We start from the raw sequence: 23,829 nt of genomic DNA on the forward strand, positions 1-23,829 counted from the left end.
ACTTATCCCCTATCCTTAGGATAGCGGATAAGTTTTTCACCACTGGACTACCCCTTTAACGCAGGACACCGCAGGAGCCAGAAGTAGAGCGGACCCCGGGAACAGGTAATTATAAAACCGGGGATGGGGGAGGCAATGGGGCAGCGGCGGCGGCGGTTGTCTCCGGGCGGTGAAGTGGGGGGTGCGGTGTGGGGAGGTGGAGAGCAGGGGGGCGGGGCATTATCGGATTATCGCTAAGGTTATTGCCGATACTGATAACGTCCAAAATCGTGATAAAATAGGCCTAACCGATAATCGGTCTATCCCTAAAATATATATATATATATATATATTTATATTGAGATATATATATATATATATATATATATATATATATATATATATATATGTATATACGTGTGTGTATGTATATATGTATATATATATATATATATATATATATATATAAAATAGGACTGAATACACTACAAGCTTTGCACAAGCTGTGAATTTTCTGCCCCCCACTTGTTATATTGCTGCAGATTATAGGATTTCCTATAGTCTGTGGTGGTTGCTGTGTTACAGCGTCCTGGCAATGTAAAGAATAACAAAGTACAAAAAGAAAGAGAATACTAAATGACAGGGTGTATGGTTACGACTATAGAGACTCCAACAAGAAGTATCAGATGGAGAGCACAGCCCGGATTACAATACACGTAACCTGATGCAAACATTGTCCAAGAAATAGCGTGTGCATTATGTGATGCCTCCTCTAGGTAAATGAGAAGGCGAAAGAACCTGAAACAAACAGAGCCGTATTTTTCTGGTAAGAGATACAAATTTGATAATTTTATTTCCTTTTTACCATGGGGCTGCGTTTCCCTAACCAGGGCGCCTCCAGCTGTTGCAAAACTACAACTTCCAGCATGCCCGGACAGCCGAAGGCTGTCCGGGCATACTGGGAGTTGTAGTTTTGCAACAGCTGGAGGCGCCCTGGTTGAAAAAGAATGCCATAGGGACTAAGGGTTACACTTAGCACTTGAAAAAACAACCCAAAAACTCCTAAACCCCAAAGAACTGTTTATATCTTTTCATCATCGCTTAGTAAACTCAATGGAAAATTCTTAGCTCAATTGTATATTTCATGTTCATTTTTGCAAAGAAATTACAAATCTGCACAGCTTGGATATCAGGCATTGTTTTTACTATTATTATGATTAATATTATTATTATTGTCACCATTATTGTCTATTTGAGAGATGTATTTTTACTTGATTCATTACAATCCATATGTTTTTGTTCATTTTTTAAGAAAATATTTTTATTCAGCCTTTTAAGTTAATTTCGTAACGCGCCACGTTGCATTATTGACAGGCGTCAGCGTCTTTCGGAATTTGGGTATTACTTATTTAGTACACATAAAATAATTCCGTAATACAGTCTTATTTTATTTTTTTATATTGTGCCCTTTACAAAGCAGGTGTGTGAGTGTGGGATGAAAGAATATTAAAATGACTAAAATACTGACAGTGTGTCCTGTAAACCATTAAAATGTGATTCTCTGTCAGTATGTAAAGTTTGCTATGTGAACATTAAATCCCCTTTCATGGGTCATACTGCAATAGCACTTTTAGTAATGTCCCCTCCCCCCCCCCCCCCCCAACATGTTTCACTTCAAACAGCTTCATCAGAGGTCTGGGCTAATGGCTGTCAATATTAGGATTTTTTGGTCCTTTAAACCTGCTGCCACTTGCCTTTTCCTGCCCTCTGACTCTGCCTTAAATGTTATGGACGCCTTTGTATTGTGTATACTACAAATAAACCTACTTTGCTATTGGTTTTTGTTAAAAATGTTTTACTGTTTCTTCTGTCGCCTGCATTTATATATGACAATGCTGTAAGGGTTACGGCAGGTGGTGGATCCTCTTGGCCTGTGTGGATGATGACGTGAGCCGTGCCATGGAGCGGAGTCTAAGGTGCCGCTGGTTTTCACCAGAGCCTGCCGCAAAGCAGGATGGACTTGCTGTGGCAGGTGGCACCCAGGTCGCTACCCCTGGTACAACTCGTCCACACAGGTAGCTGGGATAAAGCGTGGTAAGGCCGGATACAGACAAGATGAGGTCAGGATAGCAGATGGACAGGGCAGGTGGCACAGTAGCAGGGTCAGGACACGGAACAAGGGTCAGGTACAAGGGTAACAGGAACAAGAAACACAGAAGCTTTCTCTCAGGCACTAAAGCAACAAAGATCCGGCAGGGAGTGATGGGAGGTGCAAATACTTATAGAACACAGTGCAGGTGCATCAACTAATTAAGGGCTGGCCCTTTAACCCCTTAACGACGCAGGACGTATATTTACGTCCTGCACCGGCTCCCGCGATATGAAGCGGGATCGCGCCGCGATCCTGCATCATATCGCTTCGGTCCCGGCGCTCATCAACGGCCGGGACCCGCGGCTAATACCACACATCGCCGATCGCGGCGATGTGCGGTATTAACCCTTTAGAAGCAGCGGTCAAAGCTGACCGCCGCTTCTAAAGTGAAACTGAAAGTGACCCGGCTGCTCAGTCGGGCTGTTCGGGACCGCCGCGGTGAAATCGCGGCGTCCCGAACAACTGATCGGACACCGGGAGGGCCCTTACCTGCCTCCTTGGTGTCCGATCGACGAATGACTGCTCCGTGCCTGAGATCCAGGCAGGAGCAGTCAAGCGCCGATAATGCTGATCACAGGCGTGTTAATACACGCCTGTGATCTGTGTAGGAGATCAGTGTGTGCAGTGTTATAGGTCCCTATGGGAGCTATAACACTGCAAAAAAAATGTAAAAAAAAGTGTTAATAAAGGTCATTTAACCCCTTCCCTAATAAAAGTTTGAATCACCCCCCTTTTCCCATAAAAAAAATAAAACAGTGTAAAAAAAATAAAATAAACATATGTGGTATCGCCGCGTGCGTAAATGTCCGAATGATAATAATATATCATTAATTAAACCGCACGGTCAATGGCGTACACGCAAAAAAGTTCCAAAGTCCAAAAAAGCGTATTTTGGTCACTTTTTATACCATTAAAAAAATGAATAAAAAGTGATCAAAAAATCTGATCAAAACAAATATCATACCGATAAAAACTTCAGATCATGGCGCAAAAAATGAGTCCTCATACCGCCCTGTACGTGGAAAAATAAAAAAGTTATAGGGGTCAGAATATGACATTTTTAAACGTATAAATTTTCCTGCATGTAGTTATGATTTTTTCCAGAAGTGCGACAAAATCAAACCTATATAAGTAGGGTATCATTTTAACCGTATGGACCTACAGAATAATGATAACGTGTCATTTTTACCGAAATATGCACTGCGTAGAAACGGAAGCCCCCAAAAGTTACAAAATGGCGGTTTTTTTTCGATTTTGTCGCACAATGATTTTTTTTTCCGTTTTGCCATGCATTTTTGGGTAAAATGACTAATGTCACTGCAAAGTAGAATTGGCGACGCAAAAAATAAGCCATAATATGGATTTGTAGGTGGAAAATTGAAAGGGTTATGATTTTTAAAAGGTAAGGAGGAAAAAACGAAAGTGCAAAAACGGAAAAACCCTGAGTCCTTAAGGGGTTAAATATAAGCGCTCTGGCTCTAGGAGGCGGGGGCACGCGTGCCGGAGCTAAGGGCACGAGAGACCAGGGAGGTGAGTGACAGGCTGAAACTCGCATGCGGGCGCGTCCCGTGATGCAAATCCAAGCCCCGCCGGCAGCAGGGACATGAAAGGAGAGCGCTCACAGCCAGTGTGTTTGGTGGGAGCGCGGACATTACAAATGCAAGCTGATGGATGCCTTTCTGTCCTCATTCTGTGCAAAGGTGTAACCTGTTCAGCTGGATGTGAGCCCAATGCCACCCTAAAAGCAACTAGAAGCTGCTTTATGGTATGTTCACAAGGCGGAATGTCCACCCAGAAAATTTCCGCAGGTTGCAGGCGCCAGCAGAATGTGCAGGTGCTAGGTTCTCTTGGACATGTGCTGTCTTTATAGATGGCAATGCATTTCTGAGCGGATACCATAGAGAGAATTGACATGTCAATTGTTTCTGAGGAGGCCGGATGTTTCCAACGTGGATCCCATTGAAAACAAAAGGTCTTTGCTGCAACAGAATTTCAGAGCTGAATTTTTCAGTCGGATTCTGCTCAGAAATTTCCTTGAACGAGGCCTAAAATGTACATCCTAGGATCGCTTGGGCCATCCCAGGATCTACAGATCTTTAGAGATGAGGTGTAATCTGTAAAGGAACCTGGCAGAAAGTGCAGCTTTTTCCATGTTCTTTCATAAAAGGCAGGGGTCAAGTTCTGGGAAAAAAAGTGGGGGAACTCACCACTAGTGATGAGCGGCATTGGCCACATTCGAATTTGCGATATTTCGCGAATATATAGACGAATATTTGTCCTATATTCGCGAATTTCGCACATTCATTATATTCGCATATTCGCTTATTCGAGGAAGACACCAGTGAGGGGGTTGGCAACTTTACTATTGGTTGCTAGGGATGTTGTTGATAACCTCTGACAAGTGTATTTGCATCATTCTAATTGGCCCACAAGTGAAAAGAAGGAATATGCGAATATTCACATATGCGGAAAAAAGTGAATATGCGTAATTTCGAATATATAGCTAATTTATTCGCAATATTCGCGATTTGCGATATTCACAATAAGAATTCGAAATGCGAATATTCGCGCCCAACACTACTCACCACTCAATGGCTAATAGGAACAGTGTTCCTGCTGTGGAAAACGTGCAGGAACTCAGTTCCCACACGTTCCTGCAGGACTTGAGCCCTGATAAAAGGGTACCTCTAATCTTGCTACAGGCGGCAGGATATGTCTGAAAATATCAAGGCTGTTTCCGATGCAGGGACATACTAGCAGACTATTGCCTTCTGGAGTCTGGAGACAGAGTTGCTGAAAGTCCAATTGACTTGTATGAGACTTCCTGCAACTGCCTCTCCAGGTCGTGATAGTCTGCAAGCAAGTTACAGGATCAGAAGCTGCTACAATATTTTCGGACATATCCCCCTCTGGGAGCATGATTAGGGGAACCCTTTAAAGGATACTCCGGTAGAAAACTTATTTTTTAATGAACTGATGCCAGAAAGTTAAACAGATTTGCAAATTACTTCTATTAAAAAATCTTTATCCTTCCAGTACTTTTTAGCAGCTGTATGCTACAGAGGAAATTCTTTTCTTTTTGAATTTCTTTTTGGTGTTGTCAACACTGCTCTCTGCTGACGCCACTGTCCGTGTCAGGAACTGTCCAGAGCAGCATAGGTTTGCTATGGGGATTTTCTCCTGCTCTGGACAGTTCCTGATATGGGCATCAGGTGTCAGCAGAGAGCAACGCGGACAAGACAAAAAAAGAAATTCAAAAAGAAAAGAATTTCCTCTGTAGTAAACAGCTGCTAAAAGGTACTGGAAGGGTAAATATTTTTTAATAGAAGTAATTTACAAATCTGTTTAAATTTCTGGCACCAGTTGATTTAAAAAAAAAAAATCAACCGGAGTACCCCTTTAAGGGGGCTGTAAGTCCTTGACATGCGTACGATAATGGGAACTTTGTAATGTAGTCTTGGTGTTTATGGATTTTTAATATAGTCATTAATTAAGATTAGAAGCTTTTGAATGCATATTCTGGACTGAACACTCCTTTGAGTGATTACAATTTTCATATGTAGTGTGGCCTTTTTTATATACATTTTTTAAACATTATTCTATTTAATTTTAACTTTTTTAGTCCCCATAGAGATTTATTATATGCAATCATTAGATTGAATGTACTGTTCAGCAGTATGTAATAGCATAGTACTGATCAGTGCTATCGGTGATCTTCTTGTACAGCCTGCCTAGGAAGGCCTTACTAGAAGAAGAGAAATCCTGCGGCACAGAGGAGCGTAAGAGACCTTGTTCACCATTTCAACACATAAGACACATCATTTAAAGGGGTACTCCACTGGGCAGCATTCGGAAGTAAATGTTGTGAATGCTGTTTTCGCGCTGCGGGGGTCGCCACGCTCCTAGTGACGTCACTGCCACGCCCCCTCAATGTAAGTCTATGGGAGGGGTCGTGACGTCGTTCAGAACATTTACTTCCGAATGCTGGCCAGTGGAGTACCCCTTTAATAGATGAGAGTCCTTAACTTTGTATTATTTATTGCAATTGGTTTTGCAAACTAAACAATCCCTTTAAATAAAAATGTAAAACATTTTTAAAGGTTTTCAGGGTAACAGCTTATTTTAATGTTGTCCCGAAAAGCACATAATAGATTAATATTTAATTTGCGTTGACTTCTAAGTAGTATTGTGTTTTTTTTTTTTTGTTTTGTTTTTTTTAGAGTACAACCAAAAAGAAGTGCACTCCTACATGGAGTGTTCGGAAGATGACAAAAATGATTCACAAAAGCCATTGGATGAGTGCAGAGATTCGCAGAGTCATCTGGCCAGTGACACCACAGACGATGAACAGGAAGATCTGCCGTATGATGGGATCCTGGAGTGCTATCTAGTTCCAAGTTCACAGCAAGATGAAGAGAACAGCCCCGGCACCCCACTGACCAGCACTGAGGAAAGTCAACCTGCTAATAGTCCAATACAATCTACTACGATACCATCGACTTCCAATGACAACGCTCTTTATTCCTTGGATAGTAGCGACTTGTTCAGCTTGTCTGAGACTATTTCCAAACCTATAACTCAGGCTACAGAAGACACGGAGCAGGAATACGAGGAGTTCTTAACTATTCCAACAATAATCCCAGATGTTCTTTTACGGCACATTACTAGCGACAATCTTGTCAATCCTTCGGAATTTATCGATTATGAGACAATACCAGAAATATCTATTATGGAAAGCTTCGAGGAAACAGCAGAAGGAAAAAGTGATGGAAAACTTAGTCAATGTCCTCAAGAAGAAGACGAGCAAGAGGGTTTTAAAGAGGAATACTTGGAAATGTATCGAGAAGCAGGCGACAGTATTCAAGAAAACGTGACGAATGGCACCGATTCCGATATAGATGAGATTTTGGGAAATGATGAAGAGAATGAATCTGAACTTATACAGAAGAATGTGGAAGAGGAGGAGGAGGAGGAGAGGTTTCCTCTTGATTATGTAGATAAAGAACGAAAGCCATCTGCCTACGAACCCCAAAGACGACCCTCGTATGAGATGAAATACGGCCAAGGGCAGGTTCATTACAGACTACCCGATTTTTCTAAAGTGGCTCCAAAAGTGAAAATTCCCAAGGGTGACTTCGATGCTGCGAAACCTAGTCCTACTAAACTAAGTCCTACAGTAAAGAAAACGGCAACTTCTACCAGTTTCATTGGACAGTCATTCCTTATTCAAGACATTCTGGATTCTATGCAACCGGGACCAATAAAGGAAGAGTCTCTGTTTTTGGACAAACAACGTGGAGAAGTAAGTGTGCAGGGATCCTAGTGCCTTGGTTCAGTAGTGTGATGTATTCCAATTCTTAAAGTGTACCTCCATTGCATTTGTGAAAAATGACTTCCTCCTAAATAGCCTTCCGTGCGCCCGTTTTGCCAGCTCCCTGCTACATATAACTATGCTTTAGGAGACAAAGCTTTCCGCTCCACCACTATAGCACTCGTCTTCAGTGTGAGGCCCAATGTAATGTGATTCTATGGCACTGGGACTACGCGAAATACATTCTGTAACTCTGAGCAATAAGATAATTTGATCTTAAAGGGGTACTCTGCCCCTAGACATCTTATCCCCTATCCAAATGATAAGGGATAAGATGTCTGATCGCAGGGGGCCTGCCGCTGGGGATCCCCACGATCTCCCTGCTGCACCCGGCGTTTGTTTAGAACGTCGGGTGCAGCGCCGGAGGCTCGTGACATCACGTCCGCGCCCCGCTCGTGACGTGACAGACGCCCCCTCAATGCAAGTCTACGATAGGGGATAAGATGTCTGATCGCGAGGGGTCCTGTTTCTGGGGACCCCCGCGATCTCGGCTGCATCACTCCAGACATCTGATGCACGGAGTGAACTTCGCTCCATGCCAGTCATCCGGCATGGAGTGAAGTTCACTCCGTGCATCGGATGTCTGGAGTGACGCAGCCGAGATCGCGGGGGTCCCCAGAAACGGGACCCCCGCGATCAGACATCTTATCCCCTATCGTTTGGATAGGGGTTAAGATGTCTAGGGGCGGAGTACCCCTTTAAAGGGATATTCTGGTACTTAACACCTTATCCCCTATCCACAGAATAGGGGATAATTGTTTGTTCGCGGGGGACCCATAGAGATGCATGGAGGAGGAGTGTCAACCACCGCTCTGTGCATGAGAATAGCCAGGGCCCAGCAGGAGATCACGGGGTCCCAGGGGTAGGACCCTCCACGATCTGACACTTATCCTAAATCCTGTGGATAGGGGATAAGTTATTAAGTACCTTTTTAGGATATGTGATCCAATAGAATGAGATTTTTATCAAAGTTTTTGTTTCTGTGTTTATAAAGCAAACATTCATTGTATCTACAATATTCATCTTCTCTTTAAGGTTTTAGCAAATTCCAATTTCAATACCAAAGTCCACACTGAGTCTCCATCATCTTTGGGATGTTCTCCTTCAAATCAAACTCAACTTCGAGGTATAATAATTTATTTTTTTGGGACAAAACATACAACACATATTAAAGGGGTATTCCAGGAAAAAACTTTATTTTTATATATCAACTGGCTCCAGAATGTTAAACAGATTTGTAAATTACTTCTATTAAAAAATCTTCATCCTTTCAGTACTTATGAGTTTCTGAAGTTAAGGTTGTTCTTTTCTGTCTAAGTGCTCTCTGATGACACGTGTCTCGGGAACCTCACAGTTTAGAAGAGGTTTGCTATGGGGATTTGATTCTAAACTGGGTGGTTCCCGAGACACGTGTCATCATAGAGCACTTAGACAGAAAAGAACAACCTTAACTTCAGAAGCTCATAAGTACTGAAAGGATTAAGATTTTTTTAATAGAATTAATTTACAAATCTAAGGAAAAAAAGGGGGGGTACCAAATGCCTCTAGACTAATACCATAAAATGGTACATGATGATGAAATTGCAGAAAAAATAATAAATGATAAATCGGACTGTGCTTCACTTTAAATGATGTACAAATTTAATATAAAAAATACAAATAGGACATAAAATAAATAATACAAATCTAATGCAAAAATGCCTCCTACCACAGGGCCCTTGTGGGGAGGTGAGATGATTAAATACAAAACATATATTAAAAATATTTTTGTAAAAATTATAGCATGTGAATTACGTTCTACCGCTATCTCAATATATTGTAAACCGACATAGTATACTTTTGTGCGGTATACTCCGTTCCCATGTGATTTAGAACAGTTCACAAAGTGATATAGTTACCAACTCCTCAAGATGGTTTTGGCTGGACGTCCGAGAGATAAATATATGAGGACTGTATTCAGCGCTAGCGTGCGCTTACGGTGACGGGCCCGGATGCCACAGGCCAAAAAGGTCACCGGTCACGGAGTAATGGCAGGCTCGATGGCAGATGCAATGGAGGCTTTATCCAGCGCTGGCATGCGCTTGCGATGACGGGCCCGGTTGCCGCAGGCCAAGGAGAAGTCACCGATCACGGAGTGGCTCCGGAGATGTAGATATACTCGGAGATATATGGATCTTGCTCCGGAAACAGGTAAAGGAAAGCCTCGTGGAAGATCTCTCGGCGTCTGATGGAATGGCGGATAAGTTGTAGCCAGGTGTACAATCAGCAGGTGATGGAGTTGTATCGGAGATAGATGATGGCGGTTTGTAGATTGCGGTAGTCATGCAATAAGTATTTCTTTCTCTAGACGCGTTTCAGGGTACTTTATATATGACCCTTTCCTCAGTAGAGATATCTTTAACAGTGAAGCTCAAAGTCCTTTTATACATGTTACCTGTCTAATTGTTACAGGTGTGTTTCTGTTTAAATCTTCCGCAAATAGCGGAGTGGAGTGGGAAAACATGGAGTTGTTTCATCTTAATAAAGCAGTGTTCACATTTAGAATCAGTATATATGCGTTCTTATTTAAATATAGTGTCATATATATTGTAAACATTGGAATAATACATATAACATGCAGTAAAGTGTACAGATAAAGTGTATAGTACTGAGATAGAGAACAAAAAGGTAATAAAAATAAAAATAAATAAAAACGAAAATAAGAATAAAAATAAAACTAAAATAAAAATAAAAATAAAAATAAATAAAAATAAAAATAAAAATAAAAAATAAAAAGTAATAATTAAATAAATAAAGAAAGAAAATAAAAATAAAAATAAGAAAAAATAAAAATAAAAAGATATAGAATAAATGTAAAATAGGTGTATAGATAAAATAGAATGCTATAGATTTATATGGAAGTAATTAGTGTACAAGAAGGTTGAAGGATGGCCAGTCACGCAGAGCATAGAGTGGGTCCGGCCTCTCCATGGGGGCCCCCAAGTTTGAAAAAGGGGGGGCCCCCATGGGGAGAGCGGGACACACTCTACAGAAATCCAAAAAGTTCAAAATTCGAGTTCAAGCCATTCGGCTCTAGAGAATTAAATTCATAAATCTTCTGACTTTCAGCCTTAGACATTTTAACGATGAAGCTGCCTCCTCTCCAATCTTTCTTAATAGTTTGTAAGCCTGTATAGAAAAAAGTGGTAATTTCTTTATTGTGAAATTTTGCAAAATGGGCTGATAAAGGGTGTTTTAGGTTTCCATTTTTTATATTTGTTAGATGTTCAGCAATTCTAGTTTTTAATGGTCTTTTAGTTCTCCCAATGTATTGTTTCATACATCCACACTGTATCAAATATAGTACTCCACTTGTGTGGCACGAGATGTGTTCTTTAATGATCCATTTAAAGTCAGTAGTACATGATGAAATTTCTGTAGTTTTTTTAGGGCCCTTCACTTTCATACAGTTGGGGCATATTCCACATCTGAAAAAGCCTTTTGTGTTTAGCCACGTCTCAGACATATTGTGAATTTTTATGGGTGGTTTTATACTTGGTGCAATCGTTATCCCCAAATTGGGGGCCTTTTTATATACAATGGGGGCTCGGTCTGGCAGCAATCCTCCTATATCTTTATCTTGTTTAACCATATGCCAGTGCTTATTGATAATTTGTTCAATTTTTTTATATTCATAATTATAAGGTAAAATTAATTTAATTGAATGTTCAGTGGATATAGTGTCTTTATCTTTTGGTGCAAAAAATGTAGTTCTATCTAGAAGTTTAACATGATTAAGGGACTGGGTTAGAAGTGTGTCCGGATAATTTTTGTCCTTGAAAAGAGAAGTCATATCTTCTGCTTCTTCCAAAAAAGTATTGTTCGATGTACAGTTACGTTTTAAACGGCGAAACTGTCCTTTAGGGATATTTGTAAGCCAACTAGACAGATGGCAGCTTGTATAGTCGATATAACTATTTTTCGTAGTAGGTTTCTTATAAGTATTGCAATTTAATCTGGTTTTATCCGGGCTCACTTTAATCTCTAAATCAAGGAAGGTGATGGATTGTGTACTAATGTGTGAAGTAAAATTGAGAAAGTGACTATTAGTGTTTAGATTGTTAATAAATAAATCTAAATCTGTGATAGACCCATCCCAAATTAAAATAATATCATCAATGTAACGTCTCCAGAGCACCAGATTTGCGCCAAGGTGGGGGGTGATGGTGTCCTCTTCCCAAGATGCCATAAACAAATTAGCATAACTTGGCGCAAATCTGGTGCCCATCGCGGTACCGATTAACTGTAAATAATAATCACCATTAAAATAAAAATAATTGTGAGTAAGAATAAAATTAATAGCTGTGAGAATAAATTCAATCTGTGAGGGTTTGTGATTGTGTTTAAGTAAAAATTTCTGGGTTGCTGCCAGACCTAAATTGTGACGTATATTTGTGTAGAGGGATGATACATCCAAAGTGGCTAAAATATGATTGTCAGACCAGTTGAATGATTCAATAATTTTGACAATTTGGGTGGTATCTTTAATATAAGATTTGGTGCTTTGTACCATATCTTGTAAAAATTTGTCTACATATTGGGACAGGTTTGAAGTCATAGACCCGATCCCAGATATGATAGGTCTACCCGGAGGGCTAATTAAGCTCTTATGTGTCTTGGGTAGACAGTAGAAAACAGGAAGTCTCTCATGAGTGCTCAAGATGAATTTATATTCGTTGTCATTGAGGATATCTTCCTCTAAAGCTTTTTTACAGATATTTAATAATTGAGCACTGTATTCTACAGTGGGATCCTTTGTTAATTTTCTATATGTCATATCATCATTCAACTGTCTTTGACATTCATTTATATAGTCTTTTGTATTTAAAATCACAATACCTCCCCCCTTGTCGGCGGGACGTATTGTGATTTCGTTATTGGCCTGTAGTTCTTGAATTGCTTTCTTTTCTGCAGAATTGATATTAGATTTTTGTTTGTGGCTATATTTTAGTTGCCTAATATCTTTTTCTACTAGATTTTTGAAAGTCACAATATCTGGACCCATCATATTTTTTGGATAGAACCAAGATTGTGGTTTAAGGTTCGTGTGTACAAATTCCGTAGGTTTGGGTTCATATTGAAAAGGGTGTTTGATAAAGTATTTTTTTTAAACAGATAGTTCTAATAAATTTTTCAAGACCGACATATGTGTCGAATTTTTTTAAGGGATAAGATGGAGCAAATTTTAAGCCCTTATTCAACAATTTAGTCTGGGCGGGAGTTAAAGTATGATTGCTTAAATTAATAATGACATTTGAGGTGGTTGTGATAGATTTTCTATTTCTAAATTTTCTTCGTGTCCTCTTTTTTTTGGGGGGTTCGGTGTTGCAATTGGTTCTATGTGGTTTTTCCCAGGTATGGGATGCATCTCCACTGTTACAGTCTGTGTTCTCTGTGTTGATCCTGTTGGTTGTGATCGGTGTGTTTGATACTGGTTGTGTCTGTATGGAGATTGTGGATATTTTCTCCACTTGGGGGAGTAGTGTTGTGTTTGGTATGTGTAGTGAGATTGGTGATGGTTGGTATAAGGAGGATATTTTTTCCTGGTGTATGGAGATGGGTTTTGTGTGTAATTGAGATTGGTCTGAGGGTGTTCTTCCCCAAAAAAATGTTTTTTATCTGTCAAGGGGGCATATCTGTTCTGAGTATTGATATTATAAGTGGTTACTTTCTCAGATGTGGCTGATCTAGAAGGTTTAATCGTGGTTTGCCATAGAAGTTTTTTTGTTTTTCTGCTGATAATTTCTTCTTCTAATCTATCCAATTTTTTACATAAATGTTCTTGTTGTTTAAGATATTCCGGGGATTGGTCACATTGGTCTAGTAGTATTTTAATTTGATTGATTTCATTATCTTGGGTAACTATAAGTTCTTTTCTTCTTTCTATGACCAATCTGACCAGTCCCTTAGAATACTCTTTGAGGGTTTTATCCCATTTAGAATTAAACTGTTCGCTTTCTAGGTCCCCCGCAGGGACCCACTCTATGCTATGCTCTGCGTGACTGGCCATCCTTCAACCTTCTTGTACACTAATTACTTCCATATAAATCTATAGCATTCTATTTTATCTATACACCTATTTTACATTTATTCTATATCTTTTTATTTTTATTTTTTCTTATTTTTATTTTTATTTTCTTTCTTTATTTATTTAATTATTACTTTTTATTTTTTATTTTTATTTTTATTTTTATTTATTTTTATTTTTATTTTTATTTTAGTTTTATTTTTATTCTTATTTTCGTTTTTATTTATTTTTATTTTTATTACCTTTTTGTTCTCTATCTCAGTACTATACACTTTATCTGTACACTTTACTGCATGTTATATGTATTATTCCAATGTTTACAATATATATGACACTATATTTAAATAAGAACGCATATATACTGATTCTAAATGTGAACACTGCTTTATTAAGATGAAACAACTCCATGTTTTCCCACTCCACTCCGCTATTTGCGGAAGATTTAAACAGAAACACACCTGTAACAATTAGACAGGTAACATGTATAAAAGGACTTTGAGCTTCACTGTTAAAGATATCTCTACTGAGGAAAGGGTCATATATAAAGTACCCTGAAACGCGTCTAGAGAAAGAAATACTTATTGCATGACTACCGCAATCTACAAACCGCCATCATCTATCTCCGATACAACTCCATCACCTGCTGATTGTACACCTGGCTACAACTTATCCGCCATTCCATCAGACGCCGAGAGATCTTCCACGAGGCTTTCCTTTACCTGTTTCCGGAGCAAGATCCATATATCTCCGAGTATATCTACATCTCCGGAGCCACTCCGTGATCGGTGACTTCTCCTTGGCCTGCGGCAACCGGGCCCGTCATCGCAAGCGCATGCCAGCGCTGGATAAAGCCTCCATTGCATCTGCCATCGAGCCTGCCATTACTCCGTGACCGGTGACCTTTTTGGCCTGTGGCATCCGGGCCCGTCACCGTAAGCGCACGCTAGCGCTGAATACAGTCCTCATATATTTATCTCTCGGACGTCCAGCCAAAACCATCTTGAGGAGTTGGTAACTATATCACTTTGTGAACTGTTCTAAATCACATGGGAACGGAGTATACCGCACAAAAGTATACTATGTCGGTTTACAATATATTGAGATAGCGGTAGAACGTAATTCACATGCTATAATTTTTACAAAAATATTTTTAATATATGTTTTGTATTTAATCATCTCACCTCCCCACAAGGGCCCTGTGGTAGGAGGCATTTTTGCATTAGATTTGTATTATTTATTTTATGTCCTATTTGTATTTTTTATATTAAATTTGTACATCATTTAAAGTGAAGCACAGTCCGATTTATCATTTATTATTTTTTCTGCAATTTCATCATCATGTACCATTTTATGGTATTAGTCTAGAGGCATTTGGTACCCCCCCTTTTTTTCCTTATATATTATTTTGTACTAGTATTTTTTGGTGTAAATACTTTCCATTTAGCCTCGATTAATTTATATTGTGAGCTGCACATACCCCATTTTTTAATTTACAAATCTGTTTAACTTTCTGGAGCCAGTTGAGATATATATATCTATATATCTATATATCTATATATCTATATAAAAGTTTTTTCCTGGAATACCCCTTTAATAGTTCCTTATTATCCTAATTTAGGTGGTGGGATTTTTAGTCATATTATAGGTGCACACAGTTACCTGGATTACACTTGTCCTTACAGTCATGTATTCTTTATTGATGGATGAAGATGGTTAGTCATTGGTCATAGTCATACTACATCTAGTTAAAGAAGCAAACATTTGAATGGAATTGCCTTTTCAGGTTTAAATTGTATTAGATGAAAACATAAAAACTTTCTTTAGTAATTATAAACATAGTTTACTTATTTACTTATTTTGATTAATCTGCAGACAGTGGTCTTGGAATATCTGGTTCCGAGGAAGAAGTCATTGAGGAGCTTCAGAATGTGGAGAGTGCACGGGAACCGACCGAGGGCGCCAAGATGACCGGACCGCTGATGGAACAAGCACAAACACTGAAAAACAAAGTAATAACGAAATATGTTACGTCTTGTTCACATTAATATTTAGTGGCTCAGCTACAATAATAAAATACCTTATGTTTCCTTGCTCTAACACGGAGCTGTCTAAACTTTTCATGTTGGTGACACCTTTTTAGACGTGCACAGTTTGGTGACACACTTCTCGCCGTACCGCCAATGGCACATATCACATTGCGCGTTCTACGACGCATTATAAATGTGTCTGCTACCCCCTGTGCCATTTCATTCTCCTCCTTGATTCCATCATGCCACTTTGCCAATTTATTCCTCCCCCTAAACCTCTCCTGTGCTACATCCTCTCCCCCCAACCTCCCCTGTAGCATTTCAAGCCCCCCCAATCACCCATGCACCACATAATTACTTCCTTGACCCTCCCATGTGCCATTTCGTACCCCCCTCTTGACCCCCTCCCCCAGTGGTACATTATTACCCTCCCCATCCATGTGTCCAATTGGTGCGCTCCGGCAGGTCTAGGTGGAGACTTGGTGTCTCCATGGTGCGATGTCAGGGGTGTCACTCGTGAGTCCAGACTAAGACTGCTGCTTAAAGGGGTACTCTGCCCCTAGACATCTTATCCCCAAAGGATAGGGGAAAAGATGTCAGATCGCCGGGGTCCCGCTGCTGGGGACCCCCGGGATCTCCGCTGTGGCAGAGAGCAGACTCGCTCCGTGCGTAATGACGGGCAATACAGGGGCCGGAGAATCGTTACGTCATGGCTATCGTTACGTGGCCATCACGCCCCCTGCCATAGACATGCATTAAGAGGGCGGGCCATGACATCAAGAGGGGCGGAGCCGTGACATCACGATGCTCCGGCGCCTGTATCGCTGGTCATTACGCACGGAGCGAGTCTGCTCTGTGCTGTAATGATAGCGGGGTGTCGCAGCCGAGATCCCGGGGGTCCCCAGCAGCGGGACCCCAGCTATCTGACATCTTTAAAGGGGAAGTAAACCCATAGCCCATCCTTTCCCTCTAACCAACCTATTTATTTGACTAAATATCATTCATTAGCTATGTAGAGCAGTTTTCCTCTTTCAGCTGTCACTTACATGTAGGGAGTTAGAGAAAGATGTCATCATCTGATCCTGCTTGTCTCTGTGCAAAACCCTCAGTGAGACTAGCCCCCACCCTCCTGGAAGACAAATACCACATGATTTCTGTCTGCTCTTGCTTCACAGCCTCCCCTACCCCTCCCCTCCCTGTGTGAGGATCTTGCCGGCAGAGAAGCTAAAGGCTGTCCGATAAGGCCCCTTTCACACTACCGTTATGACACGATAGTGTGACGGCTGTTGGGGTAGCCGGGGAAAATAGCGGGAGAAAAAAAATACAACTTGCGCCGTCTTTTTCTCCTGCTACTTCTGCTGCTAAACTATAATGGGACCATAAAGTGACCAGGGAAGCAGGAACAATGGCGGCGCTGGACGAATAATAGCAGGAGAGCGGCAGGTAAGACAACCAGGTGGGTTTATTCAGCAGAGATGCAACGCGTTTCGCTGCGCATGCGCAGCGAAACGCGTTGCATCTCTGCTGAATAAACCCACCTGGTTGCCTTACCTGCCGCTCTCCTGCTATTATTCGTCCAGCGCCGCCATTGTTCCTGCTTCCCCGGTCACTTTATGGTCTCTTCACTTCTAGGAAGGCTGCGGACGATCTGGTTATTACCTCCACACGCTATCCATTGTTGCGTGGGAGTTCACACAACCTATTCTGGTAAGCAAACACAGAGAAGACCTCCAAAAGACTCAGGATCAAGCAGGGCGCATGGAACTCAGGTGAAACAATTAGGTTTATTACCCACAATGCAACGCGTTTCGCGGTAAACCGCTTCATCAGGCGTCTGATGAAACGGTTTACCGCAAAACGCGTTGCATTGTGGGAATTAAACCTAATTGTTTTACTTTAGTTCCATGCGCCCTGCTTGATCCTGAGTCTTTTGGAGGTCTTCTCTGTGTCTGCTGTTATATCCCAGGAGCGGCTGCTGGATCTTTGATCTACTGATCTCATACACGCATTTCCACTGAAAAAAATTACAGCAAAATATTTTTTTTTTTAAATCACTGCTTTTCTTACAGGTGGAAAGCTTTTCTGATAGTCTTTTAAAGAAGTCATTGCCTAGAAAGGAAATGCTCTCGGTAAAATTGGGCATGGTTTGGTTTGCTGTGGTTTTGCTGTGTACTGTATTTATTCAGTTTATTGTAGTGTTTGTCTATAAATACTTCTCTGTCCTTGGGAGAATCCACTTCCCTTCCAAATTCTATCTAAAATTAACTGCAGTATTTGCTAAACATTTTCTTCCTTTTGAAGGATATTGGGCAGGTTCCTTGTTTGATGTTGATACAGAACCTTATAATACTGAAATATGCAAAGAATCTGACCTGATTTCATGGTGTAATGCTCTGTTTCCCAACCAGCTGTTGCTAAACTAAAACTCCCAGCATGCCCGGACAACCATTAAAAGGGGTTATCCAGGGAAAACTTTTTTTTTTATACATATATATCAACTGGCTCCAGAAAGTTAAACAGATTTGTAAAATTACATCTATAAAAAAATCTTAATCCTTTCAGTACTTATGAGCTGCTGAAGTTGAGTTGTTCTTTTCTGTCTAAGTGCTCTCTGATGACACGTGTCTCGGGAACCGCCCAGTTTAGAAGCAAATCCCCATAGCAAACCTCTTCTACTCTGTGCAGTTCCCGAGACAAGCAGAGATGTCAGCAGAGAGCACTGTTGCCAGACAGAAAACAACAACTCAACTTCAGCAGCTGATAATTATTGAAAGGATTAAGATTTTTTAATATGAAGTAAATTACAAATCTGTTTAACTTTGTGGAGCCAGTTGATATAAGAAAAAAAATCTTCAGTGGAATACCCCTTTAAACAGTATTGGTTTGCATCCCCTGACGGGTAAAGGGAGGTGTGTGGTGGTCTCCACCAGCCTCGTCTAACCAAGTGGTCTGTCCTATGGAAAACTGACCCAAAGATCCCAGAACTTTTCAGAATATTTTTCTTCTTCCTGGCTCTTTAAAGGGGTACTCCAGTGAAAAACTATTTTTTTTCTTAAATCAACTTGTGCCAGAAAGTTAAACAGATTTGTAAATTGCTTCTATTTCAAAATCTTAAAGGGTCACTCTGCTCCCCAGCGTCTGGAACATTGAGTTCCTGAACGCTGTGTACGGGCTTCCATGTTCATGCCTGCCCCCTTGTGACGTCCCGCCCCGCCCCCTCAATGAAAGTCTATGGGAAGGGGGCGCGGCGGCCGTCACACCCCCTCCCATAGACTTGCATTGAGGGGTGGTGGGACGTGTCGTAACGTAACATGACGAGGCGTGACGGCACGAGGGGGCGGGCGTGAACATGGAAGCCCGTACACAGCATTCAGGAACTCAGTGTTCCGGATGCTAGGGAGCGGAGTTACCTTTTAATCCTTCCAGTACTTATCAGCTGCTGTATGCTCTACAGGAAGTTCTTTTCTTTTTGAATTTCTTTTCTGTCTGACCACAGTGCTCTCTGCTGACACCATGTCGGGAACGGTTCAGAGCAGGAGAAGTTTGCTATGGGAATTTGTTTCTTCTCTGGACAGTTCCCGACATGAACAGAGGTGTCAGCAGAGAGCACTGTGGTCAGACAGAAAAGTAATTAAAAAATAAAAGAACTTCCTCTGTAGTATACAGCAGCTGATAAGTACTGGAAGGATTAAGATTTTTAAATAGAAGTAATTTACAAATCTGTTTAACATTCTGGCACCAGTTGATTTAAAAAAAAATGTCTTTCACCGGAGTACCCCTTTAATGTATAAATGATGACCTAAAGCAAACACAGCCGAGCTTCTACCTGTGGGAAAATACCGTATATTGTGAGATCACATACAAAAGACTCCGATACATGAATGCGATGACAAATTCTCTTTTCTTCTCCTCTCTGTAATTTCTTTCTCTTTCTCCTCATTCTAAAGTAATTGTTGCGATGTCGTCTCCCGGAGCCGCTCTATCATTATGCGCCATTTTCGGCCACGATGCCGTGTTTACACTGTAATTTGGGGCCTGGGTAGCCTGCAGTGTGTTCTTGTGTTTTTTTCCACAATGTCCGCTGTGGAAAAAAGTTAAATTTGTTCTTCCAAAAGTGTTTCCTGTTGGCTTCGATGTGTAGTCAGTTGTTTGCACTTACAAATCAAATATAGATGTTGTTAATCTGTATAAATAGACGAGGCGCTCGTGTTTACCTGTCCTGTCGGACATTTGCCAATGTTCTGTTTTGATTTCTGCTTTGTCTTCTTACCCTAAAATATGTCGGTCTCCAGGCTTCTTACTTATTAATTTGTCCTTTTTTTTAATGCTTGAAGACGCAGAATAGTAGGCTAACTCCAAATCTGACTATAGGCCCCCATTAAAGGGGTACTCCCGTGGAAAACTTTTTTTTTTAAATCAACTGGCTCCAGAAAGTTAAATAGATTTGCAAATCACTTCTATTAAAAAATCTGAATCCTTCCAGTACTTTTTAGGGGCTGTATACTAAAGAGAAATCTAAAAAAGAAATGCATTTCCTTTGATGACCTGACCACGGTGCTCTGTGCTGACCTCTGCTGTCCATTTTAGGAACTGGAGAAAATCCCCATAGCAAACATATGCTTCTCAGGACAGTTCCTAAAATGGACAGCAGAGGTCAGCAGAGAGAACTGTGGTCAGGACATCACAGGAAATGCATTTCTTTTTTTGATTTCTCTTTAGTATACAGCCCCTAAAAAGTACTGGAAGGATTAAGATTTTTTAATAGAAGTGATTTACAAATCTGTTTAACTTTCTGGCACCAGTTGATTTAAAAAAAAAAAAAAAGTTTTCCACGGGAGTACCCCTTTAACATGTGATGTACAATACACAGTACCACGCATGCCCTATCATTTGCATATTTTACACTCTGCAATGCAAGAAGTGTCCAAGTACGTATGGAAATGAATTTAAAATGAAATTTATATATAACACCTGCAAATATTATTACAGATTGTGGTAAATATTTAAAGGGGTACTCTAAAGAGAAAAAAAAAAGGTTTCCAAATAAACTGGTGCCAAAAAGTTCTACAGATTTGTAAATTACTTCTATTTAAAAATCTTAATCCTTCCAGTACTTATCAGCTGCTGTATGCTCCAGAGGAAGTTGTGTAGTTCTTTCCAGTCTGAGCACAGTGCTCTCTGCTGACACCTCTGTCCATGTCAGGAATTGTCCAGAGTAGGAGCAATTCCCACAGCAAACCTCTCCTGCTCCGGACAGTTCCTGACATGGACAGAGGTGTCAGCAGAGAGCACTGTGCTCAGACTGGAAACAACTACACAACTTCCTCTGGGGTCCGTTGGGGATCTGGTAGTTTACTGGAGGGAAAAAAAAATTCTGCCCAGAAATTCCACAGTGTTAACCTAGCCTTAGGGTCCATTCACACAGCAAAATTTTCCACTTGCGGAATTCCACCTCAAATTAAAGTCCATAGACTTCTATAGGATTCCGCACTCCCATTCACACAACAGAATTTCCACTTGCAGAATTCCGCCTCAAATTAAAGCCCATAGACTTCTATGGGATTCCGCAAGCGGAAATTCAGAAGTGTGAATGGGAGTGCGGAATCCCATAGAAGTCTATGGGCTTTAATTTGAGGCGGAATTCTGCAAGTGGATATTCTTTTGTGTGAATAGACCCTAAGGCTGGGTTCACACTGTGGAATTTCTGGGCAGAATTTCTGCCGGAGATCGAGCCGGTGTCACTAGGACCGTGCCGACTGCATTACCGCCCCCATAGACTGCAATGCATTTCTGGGTGGATCTTTTGGGAGATCAGCTCAGAAATGCACTGTCATCTATGGGGACGGCAATGTAGTCTGCATGGTCCTAGTGCTGTCGGCTCGATCTCCGGCAGAAATTCTGCCAAGAAATTCCACAGTGTGAACCTAGCCTTAGGCTAGGTTTACACTGCGGAATCTCCAGATGAAAAATTTCTGACTGGAGATTCCGAGTGCAGCCAGCGCCGAATCAGTCGGCCCTAGGACCGCGCGGACACTGTAGTCTCCAATAGACTACAATGTGTTCCACGAGTAATTCTGCTTTAAGAAAGAGCAACGCCATTCTTCAGGCAGAAATTTTCAAGCAGATTTTCTGTTCACAAATTCCGCTTCACAAATTCCGAAGTGTGAATTTGTGAACTGAAACCCATTCACTACACTGTACATTTTAGTAAACGGAATTTCTGCCTGCAATTTCAAAGCGGAATTGCAGGCGGAAATTCCTTAGTGTGAACCGAGCCTTAGGCTGGGTTCACACTGCGGAATCTCTGGGCAGAATTTCTGCCTGAGATCGAGCCGGCAGCACTAGGACCACACGGAGTGCATTGCCGTCCCCAGAGACGGCAATGCATTTCTGGGTGGATATTTTGGGATATCTGCTCAGAAATGCATTGACATCTATGGGGACGGCAATGCAGTCCGTGCGGTCCTAGTGCCACCTGCTTGATCTCCGGTAGAAATTCTGCCCAGAGATTCCGCAGTGTGAACCCAGCCTTAATGTACATTCATTTTGATATTTGTATTGCAACCTCCGCACCCAGATCTCATACACTTCTGCTCAGATCACCATAGGGTTCTGACTGTTTTACCTTTTCTGTAGGTTTTCCATAACCTCAAGTCCTGCTTAGAAACCTTGGAAATTGACTACCTGTCTACTAAGGAGAAGCATCGCATTCTGCAGCTTCAAGTCTACAGGACGGGAAGCCAAACAGTAGGAGACTTTGATATAGAGAGGTAAGGTTTATGTTTTCCTGTTCAGTATAATATTTATTGCCCCGCCCACACAGCATGATTGACGGCCTTCTATGTACACAAACAGGAAGAGCTGCCAATTACTGTATGTGGGCGGGGTCACCAGGACTCTTATTGTCTCTTTTAGGAGTCCTGCTGGGATTTACTCCTTTTTCCTCAGAAGTCCTGCTTTTTTACTCAGCTTTTCTTGCTCTAACATAAAGGGTGCTCTGATCGGGGGTGCACCGATGGACCCATGGGGTTAGACCAGTGTTTCCCAAACAGTGTGCCTCCAGCTGTTACAAAACGACACCTCCCAGAATCGGAAATAGTGCCCTCTTGTGGTAATGCCATTATTCTTTAAGCTTTTTCTGCCTTATAAAATTACACCTTAGAAGTGAGCTGCATATTCTAGATAAGACTCCTCTGCCTCCTCCGTATTGCCCATCCGGCCCGCCCCCTTCATTAATATGCAAATTAAAGCTGCAGGTGAGATTGCAGAGAACAGAGTGCTCAACCATGGCCTTATTAGCATATTAAAGGAGTAGTCCAGTGGGGAACCAGTGGTGAACAATTTATCCCCTATCCTAAGGATAGGGGACAAGTTTGAGATCGCGGGGGGTCCGACCGCTGGGGCCCCCTGCGATCTCCTGTACGGAGCCCCGACAGCCCGCGGGAAGGGGGCGTGTCGATCTCCGCACGAAGCGGCGTCCGACACCCCCCCTCAATACAACTCTATGGCAGAGTTGAAGCGCTGCCTTCGGCAATCTCCGGCTCTGCCATGGAGATGTATTGAGGGGGCGTGTCGGCCGCTGCTTCGTGTGGAGGTCGACACCCGCTATCTGGCTGGAGAGCCTGGCCCCCGTACAGAGAGATCGCAGGGGGCCCCAGCGGTCGGACCCCCCGCGATCTCAAACTTATCCCCTATCCTTAGGATAGGGGATAAGTTTTCCACCACTGGACTACCCCTTTAATGCTGGGGGTGGGCCAGACGGAGAACATAGAGGAGGCAGAAGAGCTGGGTGAGCCGGCTCCCTGCCTCCATTGCACAGAGCTGCACAATGCAGCTGTTACATTATCGTGCCATAACTCAGGAATGGATTTAAAGAGGTATTCCAGGAAAAAGTTTTTTTTTTTTTTTTAATATCAACTGGCTCCAGAAAGTTAAACAGGTTTGTAAATTACTTCTATTAAAAAAAAATCTTAATCCTTCCAGTAGTTATCAGCTGCTGAAGTTGAGTTTTTATTTTCTGTCTGACAACAGTGCTCTCTGCTGACACCTGTGTCTGTCTCAGGAACTATGCAGAGTAGGAGCAAATCCCCATAGCAAACCTCTAATGTTTCAGACAGTTCCTTAGACAAGCAGATGTGTCAGCAGAGAGCACTGTTGTCAGAAAGAAAAGAACAACTCAACTTCAGCAGCTGATAACTACTGGAAGGATCACATTTTTTAATAGAAGTAATTT

General features: G+C 41.5%; 1 protein-coding gene across 4 annotated transcripts in view; it reads left to right on the forward strand.

Annotated features, from left to right (window-relative positions):
* The window catches only part of AKNAD1 (AKNA domain containing 1), a 109,451-nt gene that overhangs the window by 44,883 nt on the left and 40,739 nt on the right, over positions 1-23,829 (forward strand). Inside the window, exons 1-5 of one of the 4 annotated variants that reach the window (XM_056523501.1) lie at positions 671-805; positions 6,352-7,433; positions 8,538-8,628; positions 15,442-15,578; positions 22,233-22,366. In XM_056523501.1, the coding sequence (XP_056379476.1) occupies positions 760-805; positions 6,352-7,433; positions 8,538-8,628; positions 15,442-15,578; positions 22,233-22,366 (1,490 nt within the window). In that variant the 5' untranslated portion in view covers positions 671-759. Of the gene's footprint in view, positions 1-670; positions 806-6,351; positions 7,434-8,537; positions 8,629-15,441; positions 15,579-22,232; positions 22,367-23,829 lie in introns of those variants that run through there. The other 3 variants (XM_056523498.1, XM_056523500.1, XM_056523499.1) reach the window with 3 other exon arrangements.

The sequence above is a fragment of the Hyla sarda genome, chromosome 6 (genome assembly GCF_029499605.1).
Source record: "Hyla sarda isolate aHylSar1 chromosome 6, aHylSar1.hap1, whole genome shotgun sequence".
Lineage (NCBI taxonomy): Eukaryota > Metazoa > Chordata > Amphibia > Anura > Hylidae > Hyla > Hyla sarda.